The sequence below is a fragment of the Mya arenaria genome, chromosome 3 (assembly GCF_026914265.1).
Source record: "Mya arenaria isolate MELC-2E11 chromosome 3, ASM2691426v1".
Classification (NCBI taxonomy): Eukaryota; Metazoa; Mollusca; class Bivalvia; order Myida; family Myidae; genus Mya; species Mya arenaria.
The window spans coordinates 62406802-62426477 of NC_069124.1; the positions used below are offsets into that span (position 1 = coordinate 62406802).

General features: G+C 39.2%; 1 protein-coding gene across 1 annotated transcript; it reads left to right on the forward strand.

Annotated features, from left to right (window-relative positions):
- Window positions 1-246: 246 nt before the first annotated feature.
- On the forward strand, window positions 247-19252 carry LOC128228740 (speckle targeted PIP5K1A-regulated poly(A) polymerase-like). Its single transcript, XM_052940225.1, has 22 exons — window positions 247-323; window positions 2293-2356; window positions 2825-3015; window positions 3367-3480; window positions 3724-3808; window positions 4080-4318; window positions 4513-4627; window positions 4813-4925; window positions 6401-6639; window positions 7350-7443; window positions 8611-8746; window positions 9011-9103; window positions 9197-9342; window positions 9741-9902; window positions 11020-11151; window positions 14515-14640; window positions 15075-15187; window positions 15432-15713; window positions 16120-16182; window positions 16414-16654; window positions 16961-17125; window positions 17691-19252. The coding sequence occupies exons 2-22, from the start codon at window positions 2302-2304 to the stop codon at window positions 17811-17813; spliced, it is 3027 nt and encodes a 1008-aa protein (XP_052796185.1). The 5' UTR covers window positions 247-323; window positions 2293-2301; the 3' UTR covers window positions 17814-19252.
- The last annotated feature ends 424 nt before the right edge of the window (window positions 19253-19676 follow it).

Genomic DNA, 19676 nt, shown 5'->3' on the forward strand with positions numbered 1-19676 from the left:
ATGCTGGTGGTGGTGGTGCTGCTGATGATGATGAAAAACATGATTTTGCGGCGTTGTTTGTGATGATGGTGGCGATGATGATGATGATGATGATGATATGTTGATGATGACGCCGAGGATAACGATGATGAATATGATGATTATTGTGACGGCGGGTGTGGTGGTGATGTTGGATGGTGTTGCAGTCGATGATGACGATGATGATGAAACGGTAGTACGTACGATGACGACGATTTAATTCGTTGACTCATAAATAAAATGGCCGCTGCCGTACAAAGATAAATATTTAACCAAACATTTGCAGCTGAAACTCTTGCATTACGGTATGGCAGTATTGACAAAATACACTACTATTTCCATATTAGATGATGTTTACGTTATTTTTGAAAAACGGTGTAGAAAATGTTATAGTTTCATTTGAGAGCGTATTTGCTGATCGCAGACTGTTTTCTTTTCCCCGACATCCGCCCCACGCCAGGATTAGTCGTACTAATTTACTTTAGGTTGTATTATTGTATGGTAGCTTACGAAGACCTAAATTTCACAGAGACTTGAATGTATAGTGCAGATCCCAACAGCTGCCCCTGGCTTACTTTATGCACCAGTCAATTGTAACCACAGCCCCAGGGGAATAGTGGGGACTTTGACTTTCGGTCCAGCCAATCCCTAGTAAAATCTTCGTCCTGCGGGGACGAACTGATGGTTAAATCCCCGCCAAATGCCCCTGCACCCAAGGTAAGGCCCATTCCCCGCTATATTTTGCGCAAAGACAAAACCACTGCATTCACCCAGCACTGCAGGGCAACCTGAACTTAGGTAAAAACATGGCCCATTTCCCGGCTATCCCCCCTATTCCCCCGGACCTGGGAGGGCCGTGGTTACAATTGACTGGTGCATTAAATAGTTGGCTGTGGCCTCAGTTGGGTAAAATCAGTCTTGATCCTGAAAATGAAAAAAATACAACATTTTATGGGCTGCTTATCACGTCATGGGACACAATACAACTATTAATTATGATTTGGCGACGATATTTCAACATTCTATAAAATCTAAAAATCCACTAGAGTTATAATTGACAAGAGAAGAAACAGCGTTCTGCGCAAAGAATAATCATTTTTACATCGAAATGACACAACAATCTTACCGGTTATTCCAATTTGTAGCAGGAATCGGATTAAAGTTATACACACTCTCGCCAAAATTTCGCCATACACAGGTCTTTTCAACTAATTCTACTGCTGTTATGAGAGCCTGGAATGATTCCGATGGTATCATTGGGATCATTTCAGGCAGTGAAAGCCATTAACTTGCCAGCCACCATGATAACTTCTATTTAACTTTTTGGTATTGATCAAGTTTAAAGTTTTTATTTGCATCTTTGGCATATAATATGCTAGTTCACCTAAATGGCCGTCAACGTTTGACAATTTTGTTTTACTATATGGCAGACTCGTGACGTCCACCATTCCAGCAAAAAGTCCTTGCGCAGAGAATCCTCGCGGCCACAATTTTGAAATTATCTCTGTTATAAAATCAAATTTCTACGAGAATATTATTGCCTACTATTAAAACATATATTTATTTATGTCATTATGCCAAAAAAATATGTTCAGATATAATAAAACAATTACATGTGTCCATTGTTTATCAAGTATCCCGATATATGTAAATCTTGGACAAATCTGACAGGTTGTGTACATGTATAACGGTATTCGCGACCAAGAATATATTTATGTGAAAATAACTCTAATGACAAATTAAATCCAGTTTAGATCACTGTCTGGTAAAATTAACAACTTTGTCGTTATTATTCAACATCGATGCAGAATATTTCTATATATTCTTTCGCCCAGTGTTAAATGGTAGAGAGTTATAGTGTTAAGGGGTACATAAGAAATGTCAAAATAATAAAACAAGTATCCCTGATCGTTATTGTAGCTAATAATATGCATGAGATGATGACATATAAACAAGTTTGAAACAGTTTGAACAAAACAGTGAAACAAATATCAGTAACTACATTATGTATTAAAAACACAGTGAACAGAACAAACATGACAGTGTTGTGTTATTTTTGTGTAAAAATTGTGAAAGACTCATTCTAGAATAATATTTACCTTGATTGAGAAATGTATACACTTGTCTTAATTTTATAATGTGTTATATAGCAGAGTGTCCTGAACTGAATTCTTTTAAGGTATTTTTTTTTGCCAAATTGGGCTCCTATTGTGACTGTCTCTTAAAACTGCACATGGTACAATCATAAAATTTATTCAATGGCCTACTTTTCAGAAAAGAACAATGAATCAGCAAGGTGTCCTGCACTGTGAAGTTTGTGATGCAGAGCTTCCAAACTGTAAGTCATCATATATTCCGAAATCCTCATCTTTATTTCATGAAAAAAGTACAGGTTTTGAGTCAGTTGACATAACTGTTGTGTTGTCATCATTTGTGGCATCATCATACACACTCACACATCAGTTAAGATATCTGAACATTGGTACACATGTTTACAATCAGAGAAGACAAATGTGTTGAGAGTCAATAACTGGCTAAAATAGTAAGTTACGCCCATTGACAAATTGAAAATAAGAATAATCATTGGGACTTCTTTTACATACTTTTTTCACTAGAGCCTGTTTATTGATTATTACAAATTTAACACGTAGATGTATTAAGTTTTTTCACATACATTGTAGAAGCAAATAATGTATGACAGTTATTCTAAAGCTTTTCTTTTTTTTGATATTTGGTATTTTGTTTTACAGTATCAATGCTCAAATTAAGATACTTAATCAATGAAAGTGAGGGATTTATTTTTCAGTCAACTCGATGCGATGGCATATTCAGGGCAAGCGTCATCAGAAGGCCCTTCAGCACTGGAGTAATAAAAGGGAAGGTGCCAAACTTAGCGTCTTTGTGCGCAATTTCCCCCGGGGTACCACCGAGACCGAGCTCTGGCAATACTTTGCACAGTTTGGAAGAGTCACCAAGGTTACCATTGTTAAGCCCCAGGTATTACACTGTACTTAGGTGGATAAAACATTAAGTAATATGTTTTTATACGAAATAACACGTTAAAGTAGCTTTGCATAGTTTTGTATTGTTTTGACAAATATATCAACTGTTTTTATAACCACATAGTTAAAGCATGTGAACATTTGGAATGTAAATTTTAAGTACCGATACTACCTGTATTTATAACTTGGAGCATATATCACATAGAATGGAGCGGTCAATTTCATATATATATATATATATATATATTTTTTCTAATGCATGGGTCTAGATGTAAGTTCTGATAAAATGTGTGTCTTGCTATTAAATATAACATATTTAAATAGGTTTATCATTCTGTCATTTCAGAATATGTTTTGCATAATAGAGTTCTCTAATGCTGATACTGTGGATTATGTTTTAAACACAACAAATCACAGACTGAACAGCCAGAACCTGATAGTTAAACCCAGAGAAATACAGGTATACTAATTACACAACTTTTTGTTCCCATGTATTTCAAATGGGCAAATTCTGCTAAAAAAATATTTGGAGGTGTTAGTATGATTACAAGAATCAAACTGTATTATTTTTGTATAATTTAAAAAAAAGTTAAATCACATGAAAATAAGATGTTGACATTTAAACCTTAACATGTCATGCTTAAACATTAGATTGCTCCCCATCTGTACTGAATTCTGTATTCCAAATACCTCTTTTCTCCAGGTCCCAGGTGGTCCACCCGTAAACCAGCATCAATATGGCTACCAGCAGTTTCAGAGGGGTGGAGAACTCGGTAGTGGACATAGAGGTTAGTGCTTTACACATATTTGCAAGTTTATTTTAGAAAATTTGTGCATGGACTTCCTTCGGATGCAATTCCTGTGAATTACATGTCAGCTTAGTGCCACTGAATATTTTGACATTTTGCTTACGAGTCATTTCATTGCTGTATTACTTTTATCGGTATGTAATATCTCAAAGATGATGCTCAAATATATGTACATCATTTGTACATCATTTGACTAAGAAATCTTCATAATGATGTATGAGGCTATAACATGTGTTTAACATCCTATTAGGTGGTCGTGATGGTGGTGGTGGTAGAGGTGGTGGTGGTGGGATGCTGGCAGCAGGCGGATATATAAGCCAAGGGGGGATGGGGCGGGGGATGGGGCCAGGCCCGTCAGGACCCTCCAGCCAGATGGACCCTTACTGGGCCAGCCAATCAGAGCATGCCAAGAAAAAAGTGAATGTTGAAGATCAGATCGATCAGTACTACCACGAAGAACTCATTGAGAAGCTGGTGCAGGTCAAAGGGGTACGCTCACATTGTTTCATTTGCCTGGGTCATGATTCCATTGTTTTGTTTTATAAGTTTGATATATGTAACATAAAAACGATCTACCAAGTATTGCATTTAGTTATGCTTTATTCTATTTTTCTTTACCAAATCAAACATTTAATGATGATTAATTGCTACCCTTCCTCCAATGTATTTGTTGTTTGTCCCAGGTTCAGAACCAGCTGGAGTGGCTGTGTCAGAATCTCCAGGTGACTGCAGAGGAGGCCCAGACCAAGTTCTCCCTCTGTGAGAAACTCCAGACAGAGCTTGCCAAGTTCTTCCCAGGTAAGGATCAACAGTGAAGGACAACACCCCTATGGATATAACTCCCCTCCACTACCATTGGCATGGGACATAATCCCCACAGAGTTTCTCACTCGTTTGAAATGAAAATGATACGTTTTTTGTCTGAAATCAATCATATCACTAACACATTTCATATTAATTATATATATAAAACTGTTGAGCAGGCTGTACAGTGAACCAGTTTGGGTCGTCAGTGAATGGTTTTGGACTGAGTGGGTGCGATATGGACATCTTCCTGGATCTGTCCACCATGCACAGTCGTACATGGGAAACGCAGGTACACACATTCATAAGTAGCTGATCTTGCTGTATGGAAGATTTTTTTGAGGGCTCAGCGCAATATGGATATATCTCTTGTTATTGTTTATGCCCCCCTTCGAAGAAGAGGGGTATATTGCTTTGCACATGTCGGTCGGTAGGTCGATCGGTCCGTCGGTAGATCAAAGCTTGTTCGTGTGATAACTCAACAATTCCTGGATTTATAGTCATCAAACTTCAGATGAAGGTTGGGCCTGCTGACCAGTAGATGACCCATATTGATTTTAGGGCTCATCGGGTCAAAGGTCGAGGTGGAAGTGACCTTTAATGATAAAATAATTTTAAAGCTTGGCAGAGTGATAACTCAACAATGCCTAGACCTATGGTCATCAAATTTGATATGAAAGTTGGGCCTGACTATTGTTTTGGGGGTCATCGGGCCAAAGGTCAAGGTCACAGTGACCTTGATTGGTTAATGTCCGAGTGATAACTCGACAATGCCTGCACCCATGGCCCTCAAACTTGACTTGGAGGTTGGGCCTGACCAGTTGATTACCCCTATTGTTTTAGGGGGTCATCGGACCAAATGTCAAGGTCACAGTGACCTTGAATGATAAAAGGTTGTCCTACTGATAACTCAACAATGTCTGCATCCATAGCCCTCAAACTTGACTTGGAGGTTGGACCAGACCAATAGATGACCCCTATTGATTTTAGGGGTCAAAGGTCAATGTCACAGTGACCGTGAATGTGAAAATTTGTTTGAGTTATAATTTGACAATGCCTGCACCCATGGCCCTCAAACTTGACTTGGAGTTTGCGTCTGACCTCTGATGACCCCTTATGATTTTACGGGTCAAAGGTCAAGGTCAGAGTGAGGTCAAGGTCAGTGTGACCTTGAACGAAATAAAGCTTGTCTGTGTGATAACTTGACAATACCTGCACCTATGGCCCTCAAACTTGACATTCAGGTTTTTGGTGACCAGCTGAAGACTCCTATGGATTTTGAGGTCATTGAGTCAAAGGTCGTGGTCATAACACACTCTATCCTTTGAATGGTCATAATCTTAAAACTGCCTCAACGGCATCCAATGTCAGTGACAAATCAGCTGTCATTTCCATCCATGCATTTTTCATTCAATTGTCCATATAATCCTGACAACATGGCGCTCAGGGGGGGGCATAATGTTTGACAAACATCTCTTCTTTAAAGTTTTGTCAGACAGTCTTATTTTGAAATATTCATCCTGTCTATATTTAAATCCGTTCATATAAATGATTTGTTTGAAATAAATCAACTTCATACTTGTGTCTAGCTGAGGAGTAAAACCACTATATATTGACTCACTCCAGAGCAAATTTATATTTGGCAACTTTATTGAAGGTATAATGCTGGATCAAAGGTTAGAGCACAGAATATCAAGTTGATTTTACGTGTTTTTCATTGTTTTTGTTTTTTGTTGCTAATTTGAAATGTTATGTTACTTGATCCAGCCAATAAAGCTGCCATTTGTGAGAGACTTCAAGTTCCTAAAGGATAAGGAATGGGGCCCACTGATCCCTGCGGACCTTTCCCGTATGGGGCTACAGGACCAGTGTAAGCTTATGTGTCGCATCCTCACGGAGCATCTACCTGGCATCCAGGACCCCCAGGTTATACCCAGTAACAGGTGTCCCATTGTACGCTTCAAGTATGGAGATAACATCAAGTGTGATCTCTCACTTAACAACAAGTAAGGCTTGAAATTTTGTATTGAGGTATTTCACAAACATTCATTAGAACTCAAAACTGTATAATAGTATTTTACCAAAAAAAATTGTATGCAAATTGTATTAACTGATTTAACTGAGTTGTTGCGACTATGAAACTGTATATAGTTTTTAATTTAAGGTGTGTATTGAATGTTTTATATTCAAATTATATAAACTGATTTAATGTTATCGCTATCTAGATCAATGACAGTAAATGAGTCTTTGATCTAAACAATATTACATCACTGATGCACCATATCTGAATGAAAACTTTATCAACTAACTTTAAATGGACTGCTGTTCTGTGGTGCAGAGGTGTGGGGATCTGAAATATCAGAACCCCTTGAACATACACATTTCACTGGCAATGGGCACGACAAACTATGTTTGCTAGCTCTGGGCTATTTAAAAAAATATCCAGGTAAAAAGTATGAAGATTTCTCAAATCTCTTCTATTATTAGCTAATGTATCTGTTATGAAATATTAAGGAAAACCCTCCTTGTGCAACTGAACAGTTTACTTGCAGTTGTTAATAAGAGCATTTGACACAAAGTTTATGAAGTGCACATACATTTCAAAGTATGTATATTAAAAATCTCACACCTGCAAAAAGCATATTTGCCAGTTGATGTGTGTATGGTTTATTCCTTGTTTTATCTAACCCATGTGATCATGTCTATTTCCCGACAGACTTGCGCTGCAGAACACCAAGTTACTCTACCTGTATAGTGTACTGAACAGTAGAGTCCGACTACTGGTGTATGCTATACGCTATTGGGGAAAGGTGAGTATTATCTGCTCTGTGGACTGCACCTAAAATTTGCCATTTGCTCCGGTAAAGGTTGCGGGTAAATGACCTGTATACTTGAGGTGCAGTTTTGCAGAAAAGATTATTCAAAAGATTTTTTTTTTTCAAGAATGTCATGAATAATTTAATACATATAAACATGTGTAGTGATGATGAAATAGTGAGCGAATGTGTTCATAAAAATATTTTATAGACTTATTGTTTACTTACTTATGAAAAATCCTGAAGCAATGTGTAACATTCCTGTATCTGACGTTCCTGTAACAATATCTGACATTCCTGTAACAATATCGGATGCTCCTGTAATAATATATGACGTTCCTGTACCAATATCTGACATTCTGTTACCAATATCTGAAGTTCTGGTATCAATATCTGATGTTCCTGTAACACTGTCTGACGTTCTGGTACCAATATCTGACACTCTGTTACCAAAGACATTCTGGAACCAATGTCTGATATTTCAGTACAGTAGCTAGCATTCATGTTATAATATCTGATTCTTAACAATGTCCTACATTTCAGTACAAAATTTGACATTCCTGTAAACATTATCTGACATTCAAGCACACTATCTGACATTTCTGTAACACATTTCTGTGCCAATATCTGAATTTTCTTAACAGTATCTGACATTCAAGTTTAATATCTGACTTTTCTGTAACAAAAATTTGACATTTCTTTCCCAATATGTGACATTCCTGTAAGAATACCTGACATTCCACCCAAATATATGACGTCCTTGTACCAATATCTTATGTTCTTGTACCAATATCTGGTGTTTCTGTACTAATACCTGACATTCATGTAACACTAGCTGACATTCCTGTACCAATATCTGACATTCTTGTACCAATATCAGATGTTCCTGTGCCTATTTCTGACATTTCAATACCAATATCTGACATTCTTGTACCAATATCTGATGTTCCTGTACCTATATCTGACATTTCAATACCAATATATGACATTCTTGTACCAATATCTTATGTTCTTGTACGAAAATCTGACATTTCCGTACCAAAGTCTGACATTCTTGTACCAAAGTCTGACTTCCTTGTACCAATATCGGATGTTCCCCTACCAATATCTGACTTTCAATATCTGATGTTCCTGTACTGATATGGATATTTCTGTATGTAGGTGAAGCTTGTTTCTGGGAACAACAAGGCGAGCACAAAGCTGTCCAACTACGCCCTCACTCTGATGGTGCTCAACTACCTACAGAACACTGACCCGCCAGTACTTCCAACCATTGAGAAACTCTCACAGCTACATGGTAGGAAGGGTGGGAGAGTGAAATTAGGAACAATCTGTTGTTTTTTTTACATGTAGTGTATGACAAGAATTAACACTGTGTCAAAGTGATGTTGTTAATACTGGTTTAATTAATGTCTTTTTATTCTTTCTAAGAAATAAGAAACGAGGTTTTCCTGAGGGACGGTAGTAACTCCTTTTAATCAAGTAGTTACTATGGTCATGAAGGGACCTCTTGTATAGGGTTGAAAAGCTCTCTGATTTATTCTGTCTTTCTTGAATTCAGGTCCGACTGGTCGCACCAAGATAGAGGGCTGGGACTGTACATTTGCCATGGACTGGCAGATCATTCCACAGTCTACCAACAACCAGTCAGCAGGTAGGTACAACCAGTCACAAGCTTTGTTCCCATCATAGATCATTATGCCCCTAGATTTTCTCTCAATTGACGTCAATTCTGCTTCGTTTATAGCGGAGCTTCTGTCTGGGTTTTTCTCATACTGGAGTGCGTTCAACTTTGTGGAGAACATCCTCCAAACTCGGACAGCGACAGAGATGTCCTTCATCTCGTTCTTTGACAAGGACAACATGGAGGATGGCAGGCTACGATCTTTTAAGGTTTGGACTCATACTTGATTAATGTTGGTTTTTTAGTGAACACTAGGTGGCGTGGACTGTATACACCACACATTTTTGTCAATGAACGATCCTAATTAAACTAAGACTGCTGTTTTGATACTCTGGATTTTGTTTGTCCTTCTATTAGAAATCTCCTCACAAATATTTATATTTTCATGTAATGTTTGATTTTCCATTTGTTTTTCTTTAATGTTGACAAATGTTAAATCCTAATGCCTTTGTCCATAAACATTCATACTTAAAAGAATAAAGGATGAAGGTGACTGTTTGGTTTACATGGTCCTTTCTTGAAGCATTTGTCTTGCACTGTTAGCAATAGGGTTTTACCTTGCTCATATTTTTAAAAGTGTTACTATAATGAATATGTATTTTTGTAGGCTTCAGCTATCAATGTCCAGGATCCATTTGTGTTGAACCACAATATCACCCAGAATGTAAATGAGAAAAGCAGGGATCAGATTGTGCGGGAGTTTCGTATTGCCGCCATCAAAACCTCTGTCTGGGGAAATGAAGGCTTTTCCATGACTGAACCATCAGGGGTTAGTGTTGTCGATTCCTTATCCTACTCCCAAATAGATATATTTGGGGGCTGTTTAGGAGTGGGTTTTGGCACTTCTTCAAGCAACATGTCCGGAAAATCTAGTGTCACAAGTAGAACCAAAAGTACAGCACCTGCTCACATGAAACTTCATAGGTATCATATGTTAATCAACATGAACTGTAAGTGATACTTGTATTTTAAATTAATTCATAACTGAGTGATTAACTTTTAACTACTTACTAAATAATGCATTTATGGAAATTGTTAATTACTGATAACAATTTTGTTAACGTGTATTAGATAGCTGAAAACGCACGAATATTAAATGACTAAAATATTTACTGTGATCAACTATCATATCATTAGTTAGAAATACCATGTTTTCAGCACCTTTCATATAAAACATGGTATCCTTCATAACAACCATTGTTTTTCGATATTTGTTCATCCTTTTCGGTAAATTCAAACAATTGTATTAATTGTGGTACTGCTAGTGCTTATGTCGGAGTAAGATTGCATCTTTAAGCATCTGCCATTGTTTGTCACATTTCACTTGAGCTTACAACAGTAATGGTGCTTAACAATGGTCTGAAAAATCTTGAGTTGCATGTAGCAACAACATTATTGCACCTGCTCACTTGATTGTTGGGCAGCATGGGCTGTTGTGCACTTGCAAATAGCGTGAAATTCTCTTGGATTTACAGTATTTATGGCCCTTGATTAGGAACAAAAGGTTGTAAAAGATTGCATGTCACAAACCAAAAGTATTGCATATACACATTTAAATTTCATACAAATATTTGTTAGTATGGGTTGTTGTGTTCTTCACATTTCTTACACATTTCACTTGTTAAAACTTCAAATCCTGTGTCCAGGTGGCATCCAGGAGGTAATGGGGGTAAATAATGTTATCTCTTATAGTTTTGTGCAACAGTAAGCTCTGTAACCTATCCGGTCTAATTTCTGCCATTCAGTAATATTTGTTTATTGTCAACTGACATGCATCAAGTACATGACATTACAGAATATCTACATGTTTTGAATTGAAACAACCAGCTTTCGCCTTTATTATGTGTGAATGTACATACTATTCCATACAACAATAAACCCTTCAGGGTGGAGACCTGATTCACCTGCTCAACAGTGAAGTGCCAGAGATCATCCAACAGGAAGACCAGGAGAAGCAGGAAGCGATCATGCAGAAAGGTCGCATGCCATCAAGAGACAAGGGAGACTATGAGTTTGAGGTGAGTAGAGGAAGGCTGTGGCATTTGGGAAGGGGTATTGTACACAAGGGCCCCATGCCATCTAGAGAACAAGGGGACTATGAGTTTGAGGTAAGTAGGAGAAGGGTGTGTTAGTTTGAAAGGGGAAATATTAAAGAAGGGCCCCATGCCATCTCTAGAGACAAGGGTAACTATGAGTTTGAGTTAGGTAGGAGAAGGGTGTGGCATTTGGGAAGGGGGATTACTACAGAAGGGCCCCATGCCATCTAGAGACCAGGGCAACTATGAGTTTGAGATCAGTAGGAGAGGGATGTGGAAGTTGGGAAGGGGGAATCCTAAAGAAGGCCCCATGCCATCTTGAGACAAGGGGGACTATGAGTTTGAGGTGAGTAGGAGAAGGGTGTGGAAGTTTGGAAGGGGGAATCCTAAAGAAGGCCCCATGCCATCTTGAGACAAGGGCGACTATGAGTTTGATGTGAGTTGGAGAAGGATGTGGAAGTTGGGAAGGGGGAATCCTAAAGAAGGGGCCCATGCCATCTTGAGACAAGGGGGACTATGAGTTTGAGGTGAGTAGGAGAAGGGTGTGGAAGTTTGGAAGGGGGAATCCTAAAGAAGGCCCCATGCCATCTTGAGACAAGGGTAACTATGAGTTTGAGGTGAGTAGGAGAAGGATGTGGAAGTTGGGAAGGGGGAATCCTAAAGAAGGGACCCATGCCATCTAGAGACCAGGGCAACTATGAGTTTGAGATCAGTAGGAGAAGGATGTGGAAGTTGGGAAGGGGGAATCCTAAAGAAGGGCCCCATGCCATCTTGAGACAAGGGGTACGATGAGTTTTAGGTGAGTAGGAGAAGTGTGTGACAGTTTGGAAGTGTGAATCCTAAAGAAGGGGCCCATGCCATCTAGAGACAAGGGTGGATATGAGATTGAGATGAGTAGGAGAAGGATGTGGAAGTTGGGGAGGCAGAATACTTAAGAAGGGCCGCATGCCATCTAGAGACAAGGGGGACTATGAGTTTGAGGTGAGTAGGAGAAGGATGTGGAAGTTGGGAAGGGGGAATCCTAAAGAAGGGCCCCATGCCATCTTGAGACAAGGGGTACGATGAGTTTTAGGTGAGTAGGAGAAGTGTGTGACAGTTTGGAAGTGTGAATCCTAAAGAAGGGGCCCATGCCATCTAGAGACAAGGGGGACTATGAGTTTGAGGTGAGTAGGAGAAGGATGTGGAAGTTGGGAAGGGGGAATCCTAAAGAAGGGCCCCATGCCATCTCTAGAGACAAGGGTAACTATGAGTTTGAGTTAGGTAGGAGAAGGGTGTGGCATTTGGGAAGGGGGATTACTACAGAAGGGCCCCATGCCATCTAGAGACCAGGGCAACTATGAGTTTGAGATCAGTAGGAGAGGGATGTGGAAGTTGGGAAGGGGAATCCTAAAGAAGGGCCCCATGCCATCTTGAGACAAGGGGTACGATGAGTTTTAGGTGAGTAGGAGAAGTGTGTGACAGTTTGGAAGTGTGAATCCTAAAGAAGGGGCCCATGCCATCTAGAGACAAGGATGGATATGAGATTGAGATGAGTAGGAGAAGGATGTGGAAGTTGGGGAGGCAGAATACTTAAGAAGGGCCCCATGCCATCTTGAGACAAGGGGTACGATGAGTTTTAGGTGAGTAGGAGAAGTGTGTGACAGTTTGGAAGTGTGAATCCTAAAGAAGGGGCCCATGCCATCTAGAGACAAGGGGGACTATGAGTTTGAGGTGAGTGGGTGAAGTGTGTGGAAGTTGGGAAGGGGGAATCCTAAAGAAGGGCCCCATGCCATCTTGAGACAAGGGGTACGATGAGTTTTAGGTGAGTAGGAGAAGGGTGTGGAAGTTTGGAAGGGGGAATCCTAAAGAAGGCCCCATGCCATCTTGAGACAAGGGGGACTATGAGTTTGAGGTGAGTTGGAGAAGGGTGTGGAAGTTGGGAAGGGGGAATCCTAAAGAAGGCCCCATGCCATCTTGAGACCAGTGTGACTATGAGTTTGAGGTGAGTAGGAGAAGGGTGTGAAAGTTTGGAAGGGGGAATCCTAAAGAAGGCCCCATGCCATCTTGAGACAAGGGGGACTATGAGTTTGAGGTGAGTAGGAGAAGGATGTGGAAGTTGGGAAGGGGGAATCCTAAAGAAGGGGCCCATGCCATCTAGAGACAAGGGGGACTATGAGTTTGAGGTGAGTAGGAGAAGGATGTGGAAGTTGGGAAGGGGGAATCCTAAAGAAGGGGCCCATGCCATCTTGAGACAAGGGGGACTATGAGTTTGAGGTGAGTAGGAGAAGGATGTGGAAGTTTGGAAGGGGGAATCCTAAAGAAGGGCCCCATGCCATCTTGAGACAAGGGGGACTATGAGTTTGAGGTGAGTAGGAGAAGGGTGTGGAAGTTGGGAAGGGGGAATCCTAAAGAAGGGGCCCATGCCATCTAGAGACAAGGGGGACTATGAGTTTGAGGTGAGTTGGAGAAGAATGTGGAAGTTGGGAAGGGGAATCCTACAGAAGGGCTGCATGCCATCTAGAGACAAGGGAGACTATGAGTTTGAGGTGAGTTGGAGAAGGATATGGAAGTTGGGAAGGGGAATCCTACAGAAGGGATGCCATGCCATCTAGAGACAAGGGAGACTATGAGTTTGAGGTGAGTTGGAGAAGGATGTGGAAGTTGGGAAGGGGAATCCTACAGAAGGGCTGCATGCCATCTAGAGACAAGGGAGACTATGAGTTTGAGGTGAGTTGGAGAAGGATATGGAAGTTGGGAAGGGGAATCCTACAGAAGGGCTCCATGCCATCTAGAGACAAGGGAGACTATGAGTTTGAGGTGAGTTGGAGAAGGATGTGGAAGTTGGGAAGGGGAATCCTACAGAAGGGCTGCATGCCATCTAGAGACAAGGGTAACTATGAGTTTGAGGTGAGTAGGAGAAGGATGTGGAAGTTGGGAAGGGGGAATCCTAAAGAAGAGCCCCATGCCATCTAGAGACAAGGGAGACTATGAATTTGAGGTGAGTAGGTGAAGGATGTGGAAGTTGGAAGGCATCCTGCAGGGTCAAACATAATTCAGAGACAAGGGAGACTGTGTGTTTGGGCTTAAGGTCCTTTTTATGACAGGTTTAACTGCTTAAATAGCTTTTACATACCAGGTACTTTAAATATTGTCACTCTGTTTGATTTAAAGTGGACACTTGGCTTTGAGATGGGTCATCATCTTTAGATTTATTTACGACAAGTGACCTTTCATATGAGTTAACTGTGAGGTAAATTTATCACATAGATACGTAAACTGTAACAAAAATAAAAGCTGAATTGAACATGAGTACAGTACAAATTATTTATGTGACAATTAAGCTGGTCCCTGTTATTGATGTTGTAGATTGAGATGAAGCCGACCATGATAACGCCCAAGTTTCTGAAGATGTTGCAGAAGGGTGACTCTGGCAATGTGAGGGTGGAGTGGTGTAAGCGGGTGTGTGCCTTTGTGCTCCGGGTCCTCAAGGAGGTAGGCTCAAGAGACTTCCTACTTTAAGTGTTATGGCCAGTGGCTTTGTTCAATTAAGGGTATATAACAATAGTTAATGTTTAAAGTCAATGGGTGTATTTTTTATTACAATAATGATTGGCCTCATATGTTGATCATTCTATAATAACTCAAATTATTATTTGTACAATGCACATATAAGATTAATTCATTGTCAATTGTGACTCTTATTTTAGTGCTGTTGTTTTTTTTATTATTTCTCTTCCTTATCTGTTGATAGGGTTTTTACTAAGTTGAGACTGGTAGCACCTACTTCTTCACATGTGAAATGTCCAGTTCCACTCTCTTCTGTTGTAAGTAAGTTAGTCCATGTTGCTGTGATTGGTGAACTGCTGGCTGTCTGTCCTGATTATCACTAAGCAGTTTACCACCATGTGTTATGCTGGTGATTGTAGACCCTGATGCTGATAGTTGAGGAGCTGCCGGAGGCTACAGAGGAGATGAGGGAGAAACTGCGAGAGGAGGACGTCAAGATGAGAGTTGCTGAGCAGCACAACAAACAAGTCAGGTTCGTGCCAGCTGCTTGTTATTTCATTAACTTAAATACTAAAGAGGGATTGACCTCTCTGTGGACATTTGTTCATATTGTGTTTTTTTTTGGAAAAACAGTAATTTGAAGCATTTCATTATTTGATTCAATTTTTGCAAGAATTTTAAGCAAGGTAGTGTCAAGCACCTATAAGCAGTGCTCTTGTGTTGTGGAATGTGGTTTAGGTTATTAATTGTAAATTATTACATTTTTTATCTCTCAGAGAGAGACGCAAGGCAAGACGTGAAGAAAAACGTAAAGAAATAAAGGAGAAACTTGAAGCAGAGAGGAAAGCCATCGAGGAAGAGCAAGCTAGAGCCCTTGAAGAGAAACAGGAGCAAGCAGCTGAAGGGGAGGTAGGGCAGGGGCATGAGATAGACACCCAGGGGGAGGAGGGAGCCCAGAGTCAGGATTGGGTAGATACAGGAGCCCAGGGAGAGGAGGTTGAAGAGGAAACAGGATGGGGACAAGAGATGGAGCAGCCAGGACCCAGTCAGGGCATAGTGTAAGTAACTCAAAGGAGCACTGTCCCTGTGCCCACTTTTCCTTATATCCAGCCTCAATTGTAACACAAACAGTTTTATTCCTTTTTATCAAACTTCACAAAATTGTACAGCAGCATGGACATATGTGTCAAGCATTGCATGTGTGCACTTACCTAAAAGGTCAAGTTCACTGGAAGTTCTAATCTGGGCCATTTCTTCAAGTTTCTATGACAGTTCATATTTGATCTGTAAATGTTTCAGCTTGTATTTACGGTACTTTCATTAAATGTGTCATAATTCTAGATTTCGCTTTTATTTCTCATTATATGTATGCATTCTGTCACTGGTAAGTGTACAGTCTTCTTTACTTATGAATATCTGACTCATAAAAGGAGCAATTTTAGAAACTGATTTTTTTTTTTATAGGCCAAACAGGTTGATGAGTCTGGCAATGGGTGGTGAACAAGGAAACCAGCTTGGACAAAAGAGGTGCCTTCACTTTGTTACATATTCATGCTATATGTCATGTTTTGAATGGTTTTCATTCAAAACTTGGATATTGAAACTTTTTGTGATGATATATGTTTGCATCAAAAGTGATGGATAACATCTTTCTCTTTAAATTGTTGGTCTGTTGGTAATTATTAATGTAAAATTAACAAAAGTAGTAACATGAAAATTACAATGTAACTGTAATAATTTATATCCTTTTGCTAAAAGGTCCGCTTCAACCAGCATCTTTGACCTAAATGTACCGGTGCCAGAGCGCTTTAAGTCCAAGCGCTTCAAGAACCTTGAGATGGAGGTAAACAGGCTTCTGGATGACTCAGATGACGGCGAAGAGCTTATTGAATATAAGAAGGATGAGCCAGAACTGCGCTACAAACGGCCATGTGACTCTGAGGTGGATAAACAGTTCTTCATGAGGGCCTGGTGCATGACCTGGGCACGAAGGAAGAAGGTGGGGGCGACAATATGGTAGCTTTAAGTCCCTTTGTCTTATAGCGTTATGCTAAAGCCATTTGATTTCATTAATTAAAGTCGTAAATATGCAGAGATTCAATTACTTGAAAGCCCTGCTCAATTTAAATGATTGTCTGGCTTGATTCAAATTGTTCATTTAGTAGTTGTGTATGGTTCAGGCTTGTCTGATTTAGCATGAAGATAAAGCATTTTACAACAAGGAATAATAAGTACCAGTACACAGTACAGGTTGAATGGTCAGTATAATCCCCTGTTACAGTACATGTGTGTGTGTGTTTTGCAGGTGAAGAACTACCTTGTGAACCAGGAGGGCCGGACAGAGGAGGGCATGCTGATTGAGAAGCTTATCTCAGAGGCCATCTACCAGAATGATGGGGCCCCACTCAGGAAACCTGTGGTGGGATTCTACTGCTACATGTGGTCCGTCATGGAGGGAAATGACACCAAGGTAATGCCACTAGGCACTGGTAGTCCCTTTTAACTACCGTATTAAAGGAAAGCATTGCGTACAAGCAAGTTAATATGTCAGCAAATATCAAAAGGTTTACATGTATACATATATGTGTCTCTTTAACAACAAAACAAACTGAAATACATTGAATGCTGGTGCATAAGTGAATAAGGATTAAGACAAACTTATATATTGATACTCCGAAAAAGGAGGATGCAGACATGTGTTCCTGCAGAATGGGACATGAAATTAAGGAATCTGACCCACAAATAAGCTCATTCACTGATAGCATAGACCTTAATCATTTGCAAAGTATTAGCTCGCTGATAACTGATTTGTAAACAAATGATGAAAAGGACACAATACATTAAGTACTTACAGTTTGTAAATCTACTCTTTATGTTAACTGATACCAGGCGTTTAATGACCTAGTTTGCAATCTTTAAAGTCCAATTAATTATCGTTATATTTTCATGCATCCAAAATCCATTTATTTCTGCATTAGAATTCTTAATGTACATTCAATTTTAATAATAGATGCCCCTGTATGTTTGTGTGTCAGGTTTGTGTGCAGATGGACTGTAAGGAGGGCATACGGGACTTCAACACATTCTTCCAGTTCTCCAAGATGTACATTCTCAAACTGCTGGACAAACACCTCCCAGAGTTCCACGGCAAGATCTAATTGGGCCATGTACACTCCTTTGAACCTAGCTGTGGAAAAGCATACACAGTCATTGGGATACAAGTCATTGTGACAAAAACCCGTTAGCTTCGATAGAAATATGAGCTTAATTTTTTTAAACCTGAAAAGGTGTTCTATAAACTAGTTTGATGATTGCTATTGTATAAACATTTGTTTTGTATGTTAGAGATTAATTTCAACAACAAAAATTCTGGCAGACCTGGCCATTGAACATCAGTAACTTACAGTAATCTGTGGCAGGGCTTTTTCTATAGTACCCACGGGTCCGACTATCGGACCCATTCCCAAAGCAAAATATAAGATATTTTTCCCAATTTTCATAAAAAAATCCCAATCAAATTTTTTATTTTTTTTAGAAAGTCTTTTTACATGTACTGGATCATTTTCAACATCATATCAATTATGTGATGTTAAGTTTTTTTGATAATTGAATTCGGAAATCATTGATTTTCATCACATTTAGATATCTGTATGAAATATTATCTGTCATGATCGATTTATTGCAATAGATATTTACACCCAAGGATTGATATTTCAGCAAATTTGGGTCTTTTAAAGGGAAATAAACTAATATAAAACCATTTCCTAATTCGCTGGAGACTAGACAGCTTTTTCTTTTAACTGTAAAATTTCCCAATTTCGGCATTTTCACGACGCAAAATTTCCCAAAATGTCTAGGGTCTTTTTCCCAAATTGGGCAAAAAAGCCCTGTGTGGTAAAATATGGCTTTGAATAACTCTGACATGTTGAATGTTTGTTGTTTTGCAATTTGTACCTTGCTGTTTTTCAGGATATGATCATGGTATTGTCACTTTTGCTTAAAACAGCTGTAACATGTTTTGTTTATCACAATTTTGTAACTTTTGCTTTGTGTTTTTAAAGTAAAAAGAAGAAAAAGTTGAGGACTTTCCAAACTATGGCTTGAAACAGTAGTAATATGTTGTTTTGTTAATTTTGTAATTATTGTCTGGTCTGCTTTTCAGACAAAAAAACAAGGTATGCCATGGCCTTGGTGGTGTCATGGCTTGGTGTTGTCAGCATGCAAAAACTTTTAACCTTTGCCATATTTTCCAGAAAATGTTAGGTAAAAACAAAAAAGATATTCAAATAAAACTTGGAACACATGTTGCAAAAACAATACTAAATGTTATACCCCTTGTATGACAGAAGAAAAATATATGAGCATGGGGTTTGCTTCCCAGTGCTCTTGTTTCTTTCTCTAATAAGCTGAATACTATTTTGGCTTCTGTTTTGATCTATTTTCTAGAATGAATCACTGTTAAAACATGTTGTGTATTGAATCAAAAGTTCAATGAAGCTGTTGACCAATAACCAGTTCACAATCATTCTGTTTGTTAAGAAAGTACAGTATTAGTGTTGTTCATTGCTTCTGCTACATAAAATACAAGCAAAACCAACATGTTGTCCATTTTAATCTCTTCATTACCCACTAAGTCTACAAATAACCCAAGGACTTGCAATGGTTTTTTATGCTCGCATTTTTTCAAAGAAAGATTGAGGTATTGTCAAGGCCTTGATGTCGTTGGCAGGCAAAAACTTAAACATTGGTCATAAATCAAAAACCTTTGAAGACAGTAAAATAAAACCTGGTACACATGTTAACAGAGACAATATGCACATGTACAGCAAGGCCAATAACTCTGGCTTAAATATTTGTAGAGTAATGCCCCCTTTTGTGAGTGAAAAACTTAAAAACAAATGTTTGCATTCCCTCTGGCTCTCCACCATGTGAGGACAACCTGACCAAGCAGAGCTTCCTGAGGAAAGGAACCCCCGATTACTTGATTGTCACTCGATGAATGATTAAGTTCATCATTACAC